The sequence below is a fragment of the Neovison vison genome, chromosome 12 (genome assembly GCF_020171115.1).
Source record: "Neovison vison isolate M4711 chromosome 12, ASM_NN_V1, whole genome shotgun sequence".
NCBI classification, from domain to species: Eukaryota; Metazoa; Chordata; class Mammalia; order Carnivora; family Mustelidae; genus Neogale; species Neogale vison.
Genome location: NC_058102.1, coordinates 134,754,970 through 134,767,663, shown reverse-complemented (window position 1 = coordinate 134,767,663; position 12,694 = coordinate 134,754,970). Strand labels below are relative to the sequence as shown.

The following is a 12,694-nucleotide window of genomic DNA, read 5'->3' as shown; positions in this document are numbered from 1 at the left end:
AAGTGTGTAAACCTGGCGATTCACAGACCTGTACTCCTGTGGATAAAAATATATTATATGTTTATAAAAAATATAATTTTTTTTTAAAAATGATATGTCTCCAAAGGCAAAAGAAACAAATGCAAAAATGAACTTTTGGGACTTCATCAAGATTTGCTCTTCCTTTTAAAAGAATTAATCTAGGGGAGCCTAGATGGCTCAGTGGGTTAAAGCTTCTGCCTTCAGCTCAGGTCATGATCCCAGGATCCTGGGATCCAGCACCACATCAGGCTCTCTGCTCCGCAGGGAGCCTGCTTCCTCCCCTCTCTCCCTCTCTGCCTGCCTCTCTGCCTACTTGTGATTTCTCTCTCTCTGTCAAATAAATAAAATCTTTTAAAATAAATAAATAAATAAAAGATTTGAGCTAAAGCTTACATGTTTCTTAAGCTCTTTTTCTTAGTCTTGTAAATATCTTTTGTACAAACATAGATATCAGCAATAACGTCTACCTTCTTTATGTCAGAACAGCCACAGAAGGTTCCCCAGAGAAATTAGATAAATAAATAAATAAAGAGACTTCAGAAGAAGAATGCTGTGAGCATTTCAAATATTTTAGTGGACTTCTTTACACCGTTACATTTGCATTGTAAAATTTACCTGATTGGGATTCTTTAATTTCCTCCATTTCTCTGGGCCGATTAGGAATACAATATTTCCCCTCCACAGCAGGCTGAATGGGCATTGAAACAATATGATTAAGACATAATGGACATTTCATGCAACCTGTAGTTAAAACCTCAAAATAAAAATGTAAGTTTTACCTTCACGTAGGAATATTTTCCTGGAGAAGCTAAAAAGCAAAAGGGTCATATAGTTAACTCTCTGTACATATAGAGGCCAACAAACATTCATGCACTGAGTACTAAGCTGAATCCTCGTGGCTGGCTCAGATTACAAATGGGTTTGGGGGTGTTTCTGCAGACAGGAAGGTGGGTTGGGCAGAAGAACAATTTCTAAGGAGAGGAACAAATCATGACCCTGAGCGGACAAACATGAAAGCCAGTGGTAGAATGCTACACCACATCCTTAAGGCAGCACAGCAGAATCACTTACACCATTGGACTCTAAGTATGTATGACCTTCTTCAATTTGTCCTGTAATGTAGGAGTACAGAGTGCTGATGATAGGTCCACTGAATGCGTAATTGACTTTTCATCAAGCAAAGCCTCATGAAATGATCATCTAGAATATACACTTGTGGGATAAGGGTAACTAAAAGTACTCATTTTGTCCATCCCCATGTGGGCTACTGGTATGACTACATTTCTTGTATCCTCTAGTTTAGCCAACTTAAAGTTTCTGGTTTGTTTGTCTGTTTAATTTTATTTATTTCTTTGTCACACAGAGAGAGAGAGAGCACAAGTAGGCAAACAGGCAGACAGAGAGGGAGGGGGAAGCAGGCTCCCTGCTGAGCAGAGAGCCCGATGCGGGGCTCGATCCCAGGACCCCGAGACCATGACCCAAGCTGAACGCAGAGGCTTTAACCCACTGAGCCACCCAGGTGTCCCCATCTTAAAGTTTCTTGATCCACTCATGCAAGAAGATATATAAAACACATCTAAGAAATAATGTACAATAAACTTTCAATAGGGAAATATGACTATCAAAATGAAGAACTCTATTTAGTTGCCACAGAATACTTAGGCACTGAAAATCTTTTGTATTTCAGAATCAGTGTCATACTTACTGATACTAACAATTTTAGCATGTAGGGAACCAACCCTATAAGTACTTTTGCTTAACAGAACAGGAAACAACATGTGTTGGAGAGGATGTGGAGAAAGGGGAACCCTCTTCCACTGTTGGTGGGAATGCAGGTTGGTGCAGCCTCTTTGGAGAACAGTGTGGAAATTCCCCAAGAAATTAAAAATAGAGCTTCCCTATGACCCTGCCATTGCACTCCTGGGTATTTACCCCAAAGATACAGATGTCGTGAAAAGAAGGGCCATCTGTACCCCAATGTTTATAGCAGCAATGGCCACAGTCGCCAAACTATGGAAAGAACCAAGATGCCCTTCAACGGATGAATGGATAAGGAAGATGTGGTCCATATACACTATGGAGTATTATGCCTCCATCAGAAAGGATGAATACCTAACTTTTGTAGCAACATGGACGGGACTGGAAGAGATTATGCTGAGTGAAATAAGTCAAGCAGAGAGAGTCAATTATCATATGGTTTCACTTATTTGTGGAGCATAACAAATAGCATGGAGGACAAGGGGCGTTAGAGAGGAGTAGGGAATTTGGGTAAATTGGAAGGGGAGGTGAACCATGAGAGACTATGGATTCTGAAAAACAATCTGAGGGGTTTGAAGTGGCAGGAGGGTGGGAGGTTGGGGTACCAGGTGGTGAGTATTGTGGAGGGCACGGCTTGCATGGAACACTGGGTGTGTGAAAAAATAATGCATAATGTTTTTCTGAAAATAAATAAATTGGAAAAAAATTTAAAAAAAAGTTGTAAGCTTTCTAATGGACTCTTTTTTTTTTAAGATTTTATTTATTTATTTGAGAGAGAGAGACAGTGAGAGAGAGCATGAGAGGGGAGAAGGTCAGAGAGCGAAGCAGACTCCCCATGGAGCTGGGAGCCTGATGTGGGACTCGATTCCGGGACTCCAGGATCACGCCCTGAGCCGAAGGCAGTCGTCCAACAAACTGCGCCACCCAGGCATCCCTCTAATGGACTCTTTATCATGGCTAAAGATTCCTTGATTTCCCCCACACTGACCCTCCTCCCTTCTTCCTTCCAATACTCTTACTTTGCACTCAATGATACTATTTATGAAGTACCACCATTGTTACGCCATTAAGATACACACACTTATTGGTGACTAAAACATAGCTCTGCATCATCAACCAGGGCAGTCCTGAATGTCTTCCCAACCATGAGGAAAGCAGTAAGAGCAGGAAACTTTTGGTATCCTACTCTGACAGGTTTTGGTACTAGAAGCTCACCTGATATTATTCCTGCATTTCAAATAGTCTGCTCCTCATTTAAAAGAATTATTTTGGTGGGGTTATGGACACTGGGGAGGGTATGTGCTATGGTCAATGCTGTGCAGTGTGTAAACCTGGAGATTCACAGACCTGTACCCCTGCAGCTAAGAACACATTATATGTTAATAAAAAAATAAAAGATTTTAAAAAGAAAATAAAAAATAATTGTTTTACTTTACCACCTTCCACTCTAAGAGCTGCTTATTGTCCTTCATTTACTCCCTGTATTCTTGACTTTCTCATCAGTCACTCTTTTTATCCTTTCCACTTATTTCCTGACGTTCCTTGGGTCTTAGAGTATCTTGAAATGGAACCACTAATTAAGCTCCTTTGTGGCACCCTCAATTTCATCTGCTCCTGACACTGACACCTGATAATACTTCAACCTATCTCCTTTTCAATCTTTCTCTTTATCTCTAATTCAATAGGTGATTTTCTATGGATATTGAAAAATATCAGTGCTCCCAATTTACACCAATATTTTATCCAATGACTTTTAATAAAATACAATTCTTACCTTCTACTTTCTCATTTAATGTACTTGCCCCTTTCTGATCTGCATTCCCAGATAAAGGATCAAGGTAGGTGTCTGGGAGACTCTCCAAATTACTCTGTTAAAATGAACAACAAAAATGAGTTGCATAAAGATTTCCTAATCCTTTTCTAAGAAAATATCTGAATTTCCTACTTTCATAGTAATCAGACTCACAAATAAGAAAAGCATATACTGAAAACCAAAACATTTTAAAAACTCACATATGCTTTCTAAATTAAATATAATGTTTAATCTTCATTTGGCCACTGGCTATAAACTGAACATCAAATGCCAGAGTAAATATTTTCTTGGACAGAACACTGACTTATATGTACATTTCAACAGGAAGTAACAAAACACCTAACTCTCCTTTGCATTCCTCACCAAAATAAAAGGATATTAAAAATATGTATTTAAATAAATTCTTTAGTAAGTATATTTGCTACAAATTTAAACTGTTCCTAACAGCAGAACCTTTTTCCATGTTAAAATAGGACAGCTATATGTAGAAGAATGAAACTCGAACATTCTCTTATACCGTACACAAAGATCAACTCAAAATGGATAAAAGACCTCAACGTGAGACAGGAATCCATCAGAATCTTAGAGGAGAACACAGGGAGTAATCTCTTTGATATCAGCCACAGCAACTTCTTTCAAGATACGCCTCCAAAGGCAAAGGAAACAAAAGCGAAAATAAACTTCTGGGACTTCATCAAAATCAAAAGCTTCTGCACAGCAAAGGAAACAGTGAAAAAAACAAAGAGGCAACCCACGGAATGGAAGAAGATATTTGCAAATGACAGTACAGACAAAAGGTTGATATCCAGGATCTATAATGAACTCCTCAAACTCAACCCACACGAAACAGACAAACACATCAAAAAATGGGCAGAAGATATGAACAGACACTTCTCCAATCAAGACATACAAATGGCTATCAGACACATGAAAAAATGCTCATCATCATTACCCTCAGGGAGATTCAAATTAAAACCACATTGAGATATCACCTTACACCAGTTAGAATGGCCAAAATTAACAAGACAGGAAACAACATGTGTTGGAGAGGATGTGGAGAAAGGGGAACCCTCTTACACTGTTGGTGGGAATGCAAGTTGGTGCAGCCTCTTTGGAGAACAGTGTGGAGATTCCTCAAGAAATTAAAAATAGAGCTTCCCTATGACCCTGCCATTGCACTCCTGGGTATTTACCCCAAAGATACAGATGTCGTGAAAAGAAGGGCCATCTGTACCCCAATGTTTATAGCAGCAATGGCCACGATCGCCAAACTATGGAAAGAACCAAGATGCCCTTCAACGGATGAATGGATAAGGAAGATGTGGTCCATATACACTATGGAGTATTATGCCTCCATCAGAAAGGATGAATACCCAACTTTTGTAGCAACATGGACAGGACTGGAAGAGATTATGCTGAGTGAAATCAGTCAAGCAGAGAGAGTCAATTATCATATGGTTTCACTTATTTGTGGAGCATAACAAATAGCATGGAGGACAAGGGGCGTCAGAGAGGAATAGGGAATTTGGGTAAATTGGAAGGGGAGGTGAACCATGAGAGACTATGGACTCTGAAAAACAGTCTGAGGGGTTTGAAGTGGCGGGGGGGGGTGGGAGGTTGGTGGGTACCAGGTGGTGGGTATTATAGAGGGCATGGCTTGCATGGAGCACTGGGTGTGGTGAAAAAATAATGAATACTGTTTTTCTGAAAATAAATAAATTGGAAAAAAAATAGGACACTTGACATAAGAAACCTTGGAGTAGATCATGTTGAGTATAAAGAATACAGTGTGGTAACTGCTGCTTCATTTGTATAAACAAAGGCTTGGAAACTTTATTGATAGGATAATGGTTAAATGTAATGACAAAGTAGGAAGAAAAACTTTTCTTGAAATTATGTTTAAATAATAGCAAAAGGTTTTAGATATAGGTATGAAACTCTCCAAAAAGTATAATAAGCTTTCATAAGGGAATAATAAGAGCATTTATTTATTAATTACCTAAAAGGTACCAGGCACTTATTTTAGTATACCCATTTTCTTTTCTACAAACAACAATAATACCAATGGTTATGTCAATGGGGTGGATCTTCCTGCTTCCTGGTCATTCCAAGACATTAGAGCAAAATGATGAACAGGTGTGATCCATGGTTCTGTCTGTCTAGAATGTCTAAAAGGTCCCCAAGACCTTCACACAACTGGTCCTTCTCATCCTTTACTTGGCAGCTCTTGCCACACTCAGAGAGATTGTTTCTGACCAACAAAATTCCATACACATTCTCATCCCCATCCTAACTGCAAACTCCCCCACTGTTCCCTAACCTAACATTCCCATTTTCTTTATATGAACCACTAACAGTGACTTACAGTGGGTTGTTGTTTCCTCATTTTTCTGCTTCAACCACTACAGCCTAACCCCTCAACTTGTACAGCCTGGTACATAGCTGGTATTCAATAACAAATGTATTTAAGGTCAAAACACTTAAAATAATCTCACTGAGGGGGCGCCTACATGGCTCAGGCAGTTAAGCAACTGACTGTTGATTTCAGTTCAGTACATGATCTCTGGGTTGGGAGATTAAGCCCCATGTTGGGCTCCATGCTGAGCACAAAGCCTACTTGGGAATCTTTCTGTCTCTTTTCTTCTGCCCCCCCCCACCCCTCTCACATGCTCTCTCTTTCTTTTTCTCTAAAAAATAACAACAACAAGCTCACTGAGAAGGTCTCAAGTACCAAGTCACTATACTCGGTATCGACCCTCGCACAATGCAAGGTTTAAGAGCATTGATAGCCGTGCAGTCCAAACTCCACATATAACTTTGGATTGCCCAAAAACTTTACTCATCTCCTATTGAACTTCCTACTTCAAAAGCAATTAGACTTAAAAATAGCAAAAGTGTATATTAAAAACCAAAATATTTAAATAGAAGACCTTAGATCTCTAGAGTAGAGATCATTAGATCTGTAGATCTAATCTACTTCTTAATCCTCATTTGAATATTGACTCTGTAAACTGATCACGGAAGGTCAGAGTAAATTATAACCTAATGCTGACCTTACCAATAAGGTAAAGTCAATTAACACATTTTGCATGTCCTGTATATTATATACTATACTCCTACAATTTAAACTAAAGAAGAGGTTATGAAGAAAATCATAAGGAAGAGGAAAATACATTAACAGTACTGTACTGTATCAAAAAAATCTCGAGTGTAAGTGGACAAACAATTCAAACCCATCTTGTTCAAGGGTCAACTGTATACCTACACAATGTCACTGAAATTTAACATAGCCCAAATTAGAAATCCACCTGCCCATTCTAACTTTCCCCTTCTTTTCTTGACACTACTGCCATTTATTTTATTGTCCTTCAGAAATCTTCACATTTGAAAAAAGTGTCCTCGATATTTAGTAAATCACTAATACTGCTGTGATCATTTTTGTCTTGTGTTTCTATAGTGCCCTTAACAGTTTACAAAGTGTTTCCATATTTGTTCATTACACATACCTGAGAGGTAGGTATTAGAACCATTTTTATGAATGATGTCTGTGACATTCAAACAGGTTAAATAAGTTTTTCTGGGATCCCACAGCTACCAAGTGACAGAACCTGGATGCCACTGTATCTTTTGACTTCAAACACAGTGCTTGCCACGCTGTGTACCACCTACTTGTGCTAAGAGATCAGGCCCTTTTTACCTCCCTCCATAGTCCGTCACCTTAGAAAAGGTCATCGTTACCTTACACTTATGTTTCTGTAAGTAAGGCTGCCACAAAGATACTCAAGGCATACTATTTTAACTATCCGAAATAGTTTTTACCTATTGAAAGCACCACTAAACAAGGGATGCCTGGGCATTTCTGGGATCTAGCCCCATATGACAGTGGGGAGCCTGCTTCTCCCTTGCCCTCTGTCCCTCCCCCGGCTCATGCTCCCTTTCTCTCTCTCTCAAATAAATAAATAAAATCTTTTTAAAAATAAATAAAACACTACTAAACCAGTGGTAATAATACCACTAATACCATTATATTATTATAATTTTTATTATAATCACAATGCTCCTTGTAAATCTACTTAACAATCCAAATATAATAGTTTCAGGGGCCCCCCATGGTTCAGTTGAGCTCTGTGCTCAGACTGGAGTCGGCTTCAGATTCTCCCTCTCCCTCCCACTCACTAACTCTCTCTCTCAACTACATAGATACACAAAATATTTTTAAAATATACATATGCATACATACAGATAGATAGATAGACAGACAGATAGATACACTTTCAAGTCCCAGGCATCATCTTTTCCAATTCCAACTTGTGAAAAACTAAAATCCAAACTCTTTCTAGATCTCCTCAGGAGTTTTGCACATCCATATACACCACAGAATCATATATCTGGCCATAAGCTGGCCTGCAGTAATTCTTGGTTATCTAGATAACTTAATTTCAAAACACAAACTAATTCCTTATCACGTCTAAGCCTCTGTTTTCTGCATTAATACTACACAGTTTTATTAGGATTAGTTTGTAAATTAATAGAACTGTATTATGCTGGACTATTATATTTAGCACATAAATATTTTATCAATTACAGATAAAAAGTATAAGGAAATAGTTTTTATGGGCAAATATAGAGATGAGTGAGTAAAGTCTAAGCATCCCTTTTACGTTTTAAAATCACTCCTTGCTTTTATTTTAAAATAATAATAAAACGGTACCTCAGAATCCCAAGGTGATTCTTCATTTTGTTCTGAGAACCTTAATGCTGACAGCATAACTATAAAATACAGTCACAGATACATTAATGAGAACTTGTATTATGAATTTTAAATGTATATACAAGCCTATCCCCCCTTCATGAATACTTCAATAAAATAAAAGTAAAAGCAGTAAAGATTTTCAGAGGGTTGAAGAATTTTCAGGAAGAAAAAGCTGGTATACTTAAAAAGAAAAAGAAAAATATCTTAATGAAATGGGGAACATAACTGGATCTACATACTGTGATTTTTTTATACTAGCATTTAAGCCTAGAAAAAAATGTGGAGATGTTCACTAACTTACCATGTCTATCATCTTCTGCCCTGTCAGCAGAAGTCAAACAGTCATTAGCTGTTTGTGCTTGTGGAACACTTTCAGTGATACCATGGTCCTTTGTTCCAACCTCTGGCCGCTCCTCTCCTTCCTATAAAAACAACACAAAACAAAAACCCAACTTCAGAAAACATCACATCAATTCATGTGCTCACCCACTCACTCAGAAAGACAAATGCGTCCATCAAGTCATAGGCACTATCCAGGGAGAAGCTGGAAATATAAATAAAAGAGACTTCCATGTATACTTGTAGGGGTAGAGATGGACAAAAACAAGAACAGAAGTGTATCATTTACTAGTTCTACAGGTGAAGTGAATAAAGCACAGTGAAGGCACAAAGGGGGAAAACAGTTGTATATGGGAAGCTCAGGAAATGCTGCAAAGGTAGGGCTGTATCTTGAGAGAGAGACTACACAAAGACAGTGTGAAGGGTATTCTAGAAAAGGTAGAATGAGCAAAAGGATGACGTATGGAATAACACAGTAAGTGACGATAGCTACAGAAGGTGGCAAAACTGGAACACAATTTTGGGGAGTGGCAAAGAGAGATAGAATTGGAAAACCAGGACTGAAACAAAAAAGGCAAGTGTGAGGCTGGAATATAAACTTTCTCCTTCAGGTAATGGGCATCCACTAAAGAAGCAGAGGAGTTACATCACCACAAATATATTCTAGAAAGATCACTCTGACAGCAATGTAGAAATGAACATAAAGGAACCCCACAAATATATTCTAGAAAGGTCAATATGACAGCAATGTAGAGATGAACAAAAGGAACCCAAGGGGCACCTGGGTAGCTCAGTGGGTTAAAGCCTCTGCCTTTGGCTCAGGGATCATCAGGTCATGATCCATGATGTGGGTGATCGAGCCCCGCATCAGGCTTTCTGCTCAGTGAGGAGCCTCCTTTCTCATCTCCTCTCTGCCTACTTGTGATCTGTCTGTCAAGTAAATAAATAAAATCTTTGAATAAAAAAAATGAACCCAAGCCAGAAGAGGATTTCAAAATTATAGGAGAGAGAGAGAGAGGGAATTATATTAAGATATGAAAAATGGGAAGCAGATACAAAATAGTGAATGGAGAGAGTGACTGAATGTGGTTTTTTCTTTTTTTTGCTTTTTAATATTTTTTAAAGTTTTTATATTTATTTTTCAGAGAGAGCACAAGCAAGAAGAGCAGCAGGCAGAGAGAGAAGCAGGACTCCTCGCTGAGCAAGGAGCCCAACGAGGGACTCAAGCCCAGAACCCTGAGATCCTGACCCGAGCTGAAGGCAAACCCTTAATCGACTGAGCCACCCAGGTGCCCCTTTTTCTAATTTAAATTCAATTAATTAACATATAATGTATTATTGGTTTCAGAGGTAGAGATATGATGATTTTTTTCTAAAAGATTTAATTTATTTATATTTAGAAGGAGAGGGTGTGCTTGCAGGTGGAGGGGCAGAGGAAGAGGAAGAGAGAGAATCCTCAAATAGACTCCCTGCTCAGTATGGGGCCTGACCAGGGGCTTCATACCAGGACCCTGAGATCATGACCTGAGCAACACCAACAGTCAGATGCTTAACCGAGCAAGCCACCGAAGTGCCCCTGGAGGTAGTAATTTCAGGGAAGTTTGGAGTCCAGGATTTTTCCTACTTCAGTGTTTCAGTCGTGCTATCTACTAGGATGGGGAAAACAAATGACAGAGCAGATTACAAAAAGTCAGGGAAGAAGAAAGCGTCAGAAACAATGTCTTCAATCTGGGACTTACCAAATTTGAAGCACCCTGGAGCCTTTTTCTTTTTTTAAGATTTTATTTATTTGTTTGTCAGAGACAGGGAGTACAAGGAGAGGGAGGGGCAGGCAGAGAGAGAAGCAGGCTCCCCGCTGAACAAGAAGCCCAATGCAGGACTCAATCCCAGCACCCTGGGATCACAACTTGAACCAAAGATAGATGCTTAACTGACTGAGCCACCTAGATATCCCAAAGCACCCAGAAGACTTATGAAGAAAGTTCTAGACAAATACATTTGGAGTAGGAAAAATGACATTACTCATGATGTTAAAAAAATAAATATCGGGTGCCTGGGTGCCTCAGTGGGTTGAGCCTCTGCCTTCAGCTCAGGTCTTGATCCCAGGGTTCTGGGATCAAGCCCAGCATCGGGCTCTCTGCTCAGCAGGGAGCCTGCCTCCACCTCTCTCTGCCCGCCTCTCTGCCTACTTGTGATCTCTGCTTGTCAAATAAATAAATAAAATTTTTAAAAAAGAGTAATAAAGATTTGACTGCAAAACACCAAGATTTTTGTAAGAATACTCATTTTTAAAAATTAATCTTAAAAGATGTATTATATAAAAGAAATATGGGATCTTAAAAATTTGAGGCATTTTTAAGTACTACTATGATATATGATAAAATACAAAACTCTATTTTAAAATTCACATGGTTTTCTTATTCCACTGTGAACAGCCTATTTTACCAGTAGTTAATGACCAGAGAAAGAATCTAGTATTAAAAAATAATCATGATCATCTAAGTTGAAGATTTTAAAGTCTCCAAATACATGTGTCATTACAAGCAGGACCCAATATTCACATGAGGAAAGAAGAAAGGGACATAAATAAATAAATAAATAAATAAATAAATAAATTTAAAAAATCACCAGTATTTCTGAATTTCAGATATGAAAGAATTCACGTGTTAAATTTAACAACTATGGGAGCTCCTGGCTGGTTTAGTGGGAAGAGAGTGTCACTCTTGATCTCAGGGTTGTGAGTTCAAGCCCCATTCTGGGTATAGAGATTACTTAAAATTTTTTAAATTTAAAAAGAACCCCCCAAAACTAATAGCTATGAATACTAAAGTTCCTGATAATATAAAATGTATCCACTGTTGGAGATATTTGAAAAAGTAAAAATCATCTTCCAGAAATAATTCTGTATACTCTGTTAGCAAACTTTCCTTCCTTATGATTCTATAATGACAACTAGTTCATATTAGGAAAAAACTATAAATTGTGAGTTCATTCATTTGATGTGTGTGGATGTGTCTATTGCAGATACAATTCAAAATAAATCAGAATCAAAAAACAAGATGTTAGGGGCACCTGGGTGGCTTAGTGGGTTAAAGCCTATGCCCTCAGCTAAGCTCATGATCCCAGGGTCCTGGGATCGAGCCCCACATCAGGCTCTTTGCTGAGCAGGGAGCCTGCTTCCCCCCACTCCTCTCTCTGCCTGCCTCTCTGCCTACTTATGATCTCTGTCTGTCAAATAAATAAATAAAATCTTTTAAAATTTTTTTATATTTTTTCTTTAAGAGTATTGCAGCTTAAAATTTATTTCAATTAATGGATAAAGATTAAGAACCTCACTTATATAGTCATAAATTTCAGTTTTAAGTAATGAAAAGACTACATAAGGTGTTTACTTATCTCCTCTCTTTATTCTCAAAAAGATCTAAAACTTTCCAAGATTATACCACACAGTAAATAAATTAGAAACCACAAGAAAGAGCACCTGGTTGGCTCAATTGGTTAAGCATCTGCCTTCAGCTCAGGTCATTATCCCAGGGTCATGGGATAGAGTCCTGCATCAGGCTCCCTACTCAGTAGGGTGTCTGCTTCTCCACTGCCCCTCCCCTTGCTCTTATACTCTCTCTCACACACAGAGAAAAATAAATAAAATCTTTTTAAAAAAGGATAATGGCCAAAATTCAAAATTCATAATAAATCTGATTAAGGCCTAAAACAGATTTCACTTTGCATTATCTATAAACACAGGTTTTGCTAAATTAAATATACAATATCACACCTTATCAACTGAAAAGAAAGAATAAAATTTTCTTCCACTTCTTCATAGAAATAAACTGTAAGTCATTCAGAGGAGTGAGCATTTTTTTTATTACCTGTCTTCGTTTTCTTAATTTGCACTTAAAATAATTTCTACCATATTTTATAATGTAGAGTATCTGCTCTCCCATAGCCCCACAACTGCTATTGTGTTTTTATAATAATCTCTCTCAACTCTGCAAGCTTTACAGTCATCT

General features: G+C 38.2%; 1 protein-coding gene across 1 annotated transcript in view; it reads right to left on the bottom strand.

Annotated features, from left to right (window-relative positions):
• LOC122891185 (ankyrin repeat domain-containing protein 26-like) overlaps window positions 1-12,694 on the bottom strand; it is a 131,626-nt gene that overhangs the window by 99,264 nt on the left and 19,668 nt on the right. The window contains exons 6-10 of the mRNA XM_044226676.1: window positions 8,647-8,767; window positions 8,304-8,362; window positions 3,554-3,647; window positions 801-829; window positions 637-709 (exon numbers count right to left, since the gene is read on the bottom strand). Of these exons, the coding sequence (XP_044082611.1) occupies window positions 637-709; window positions 801-829; window positions 3,554-3,647; window positions 8,304-8,362; window positions 8,647-8,767 (376 nt within the window). The remainder of the gene's footprint in view (window positions 1-636; window positions 710-800; window positions 830-3,553; window positions 3,648-8,303; window positions 8,363-8,646; window positions 8,768-12,694) is intronic.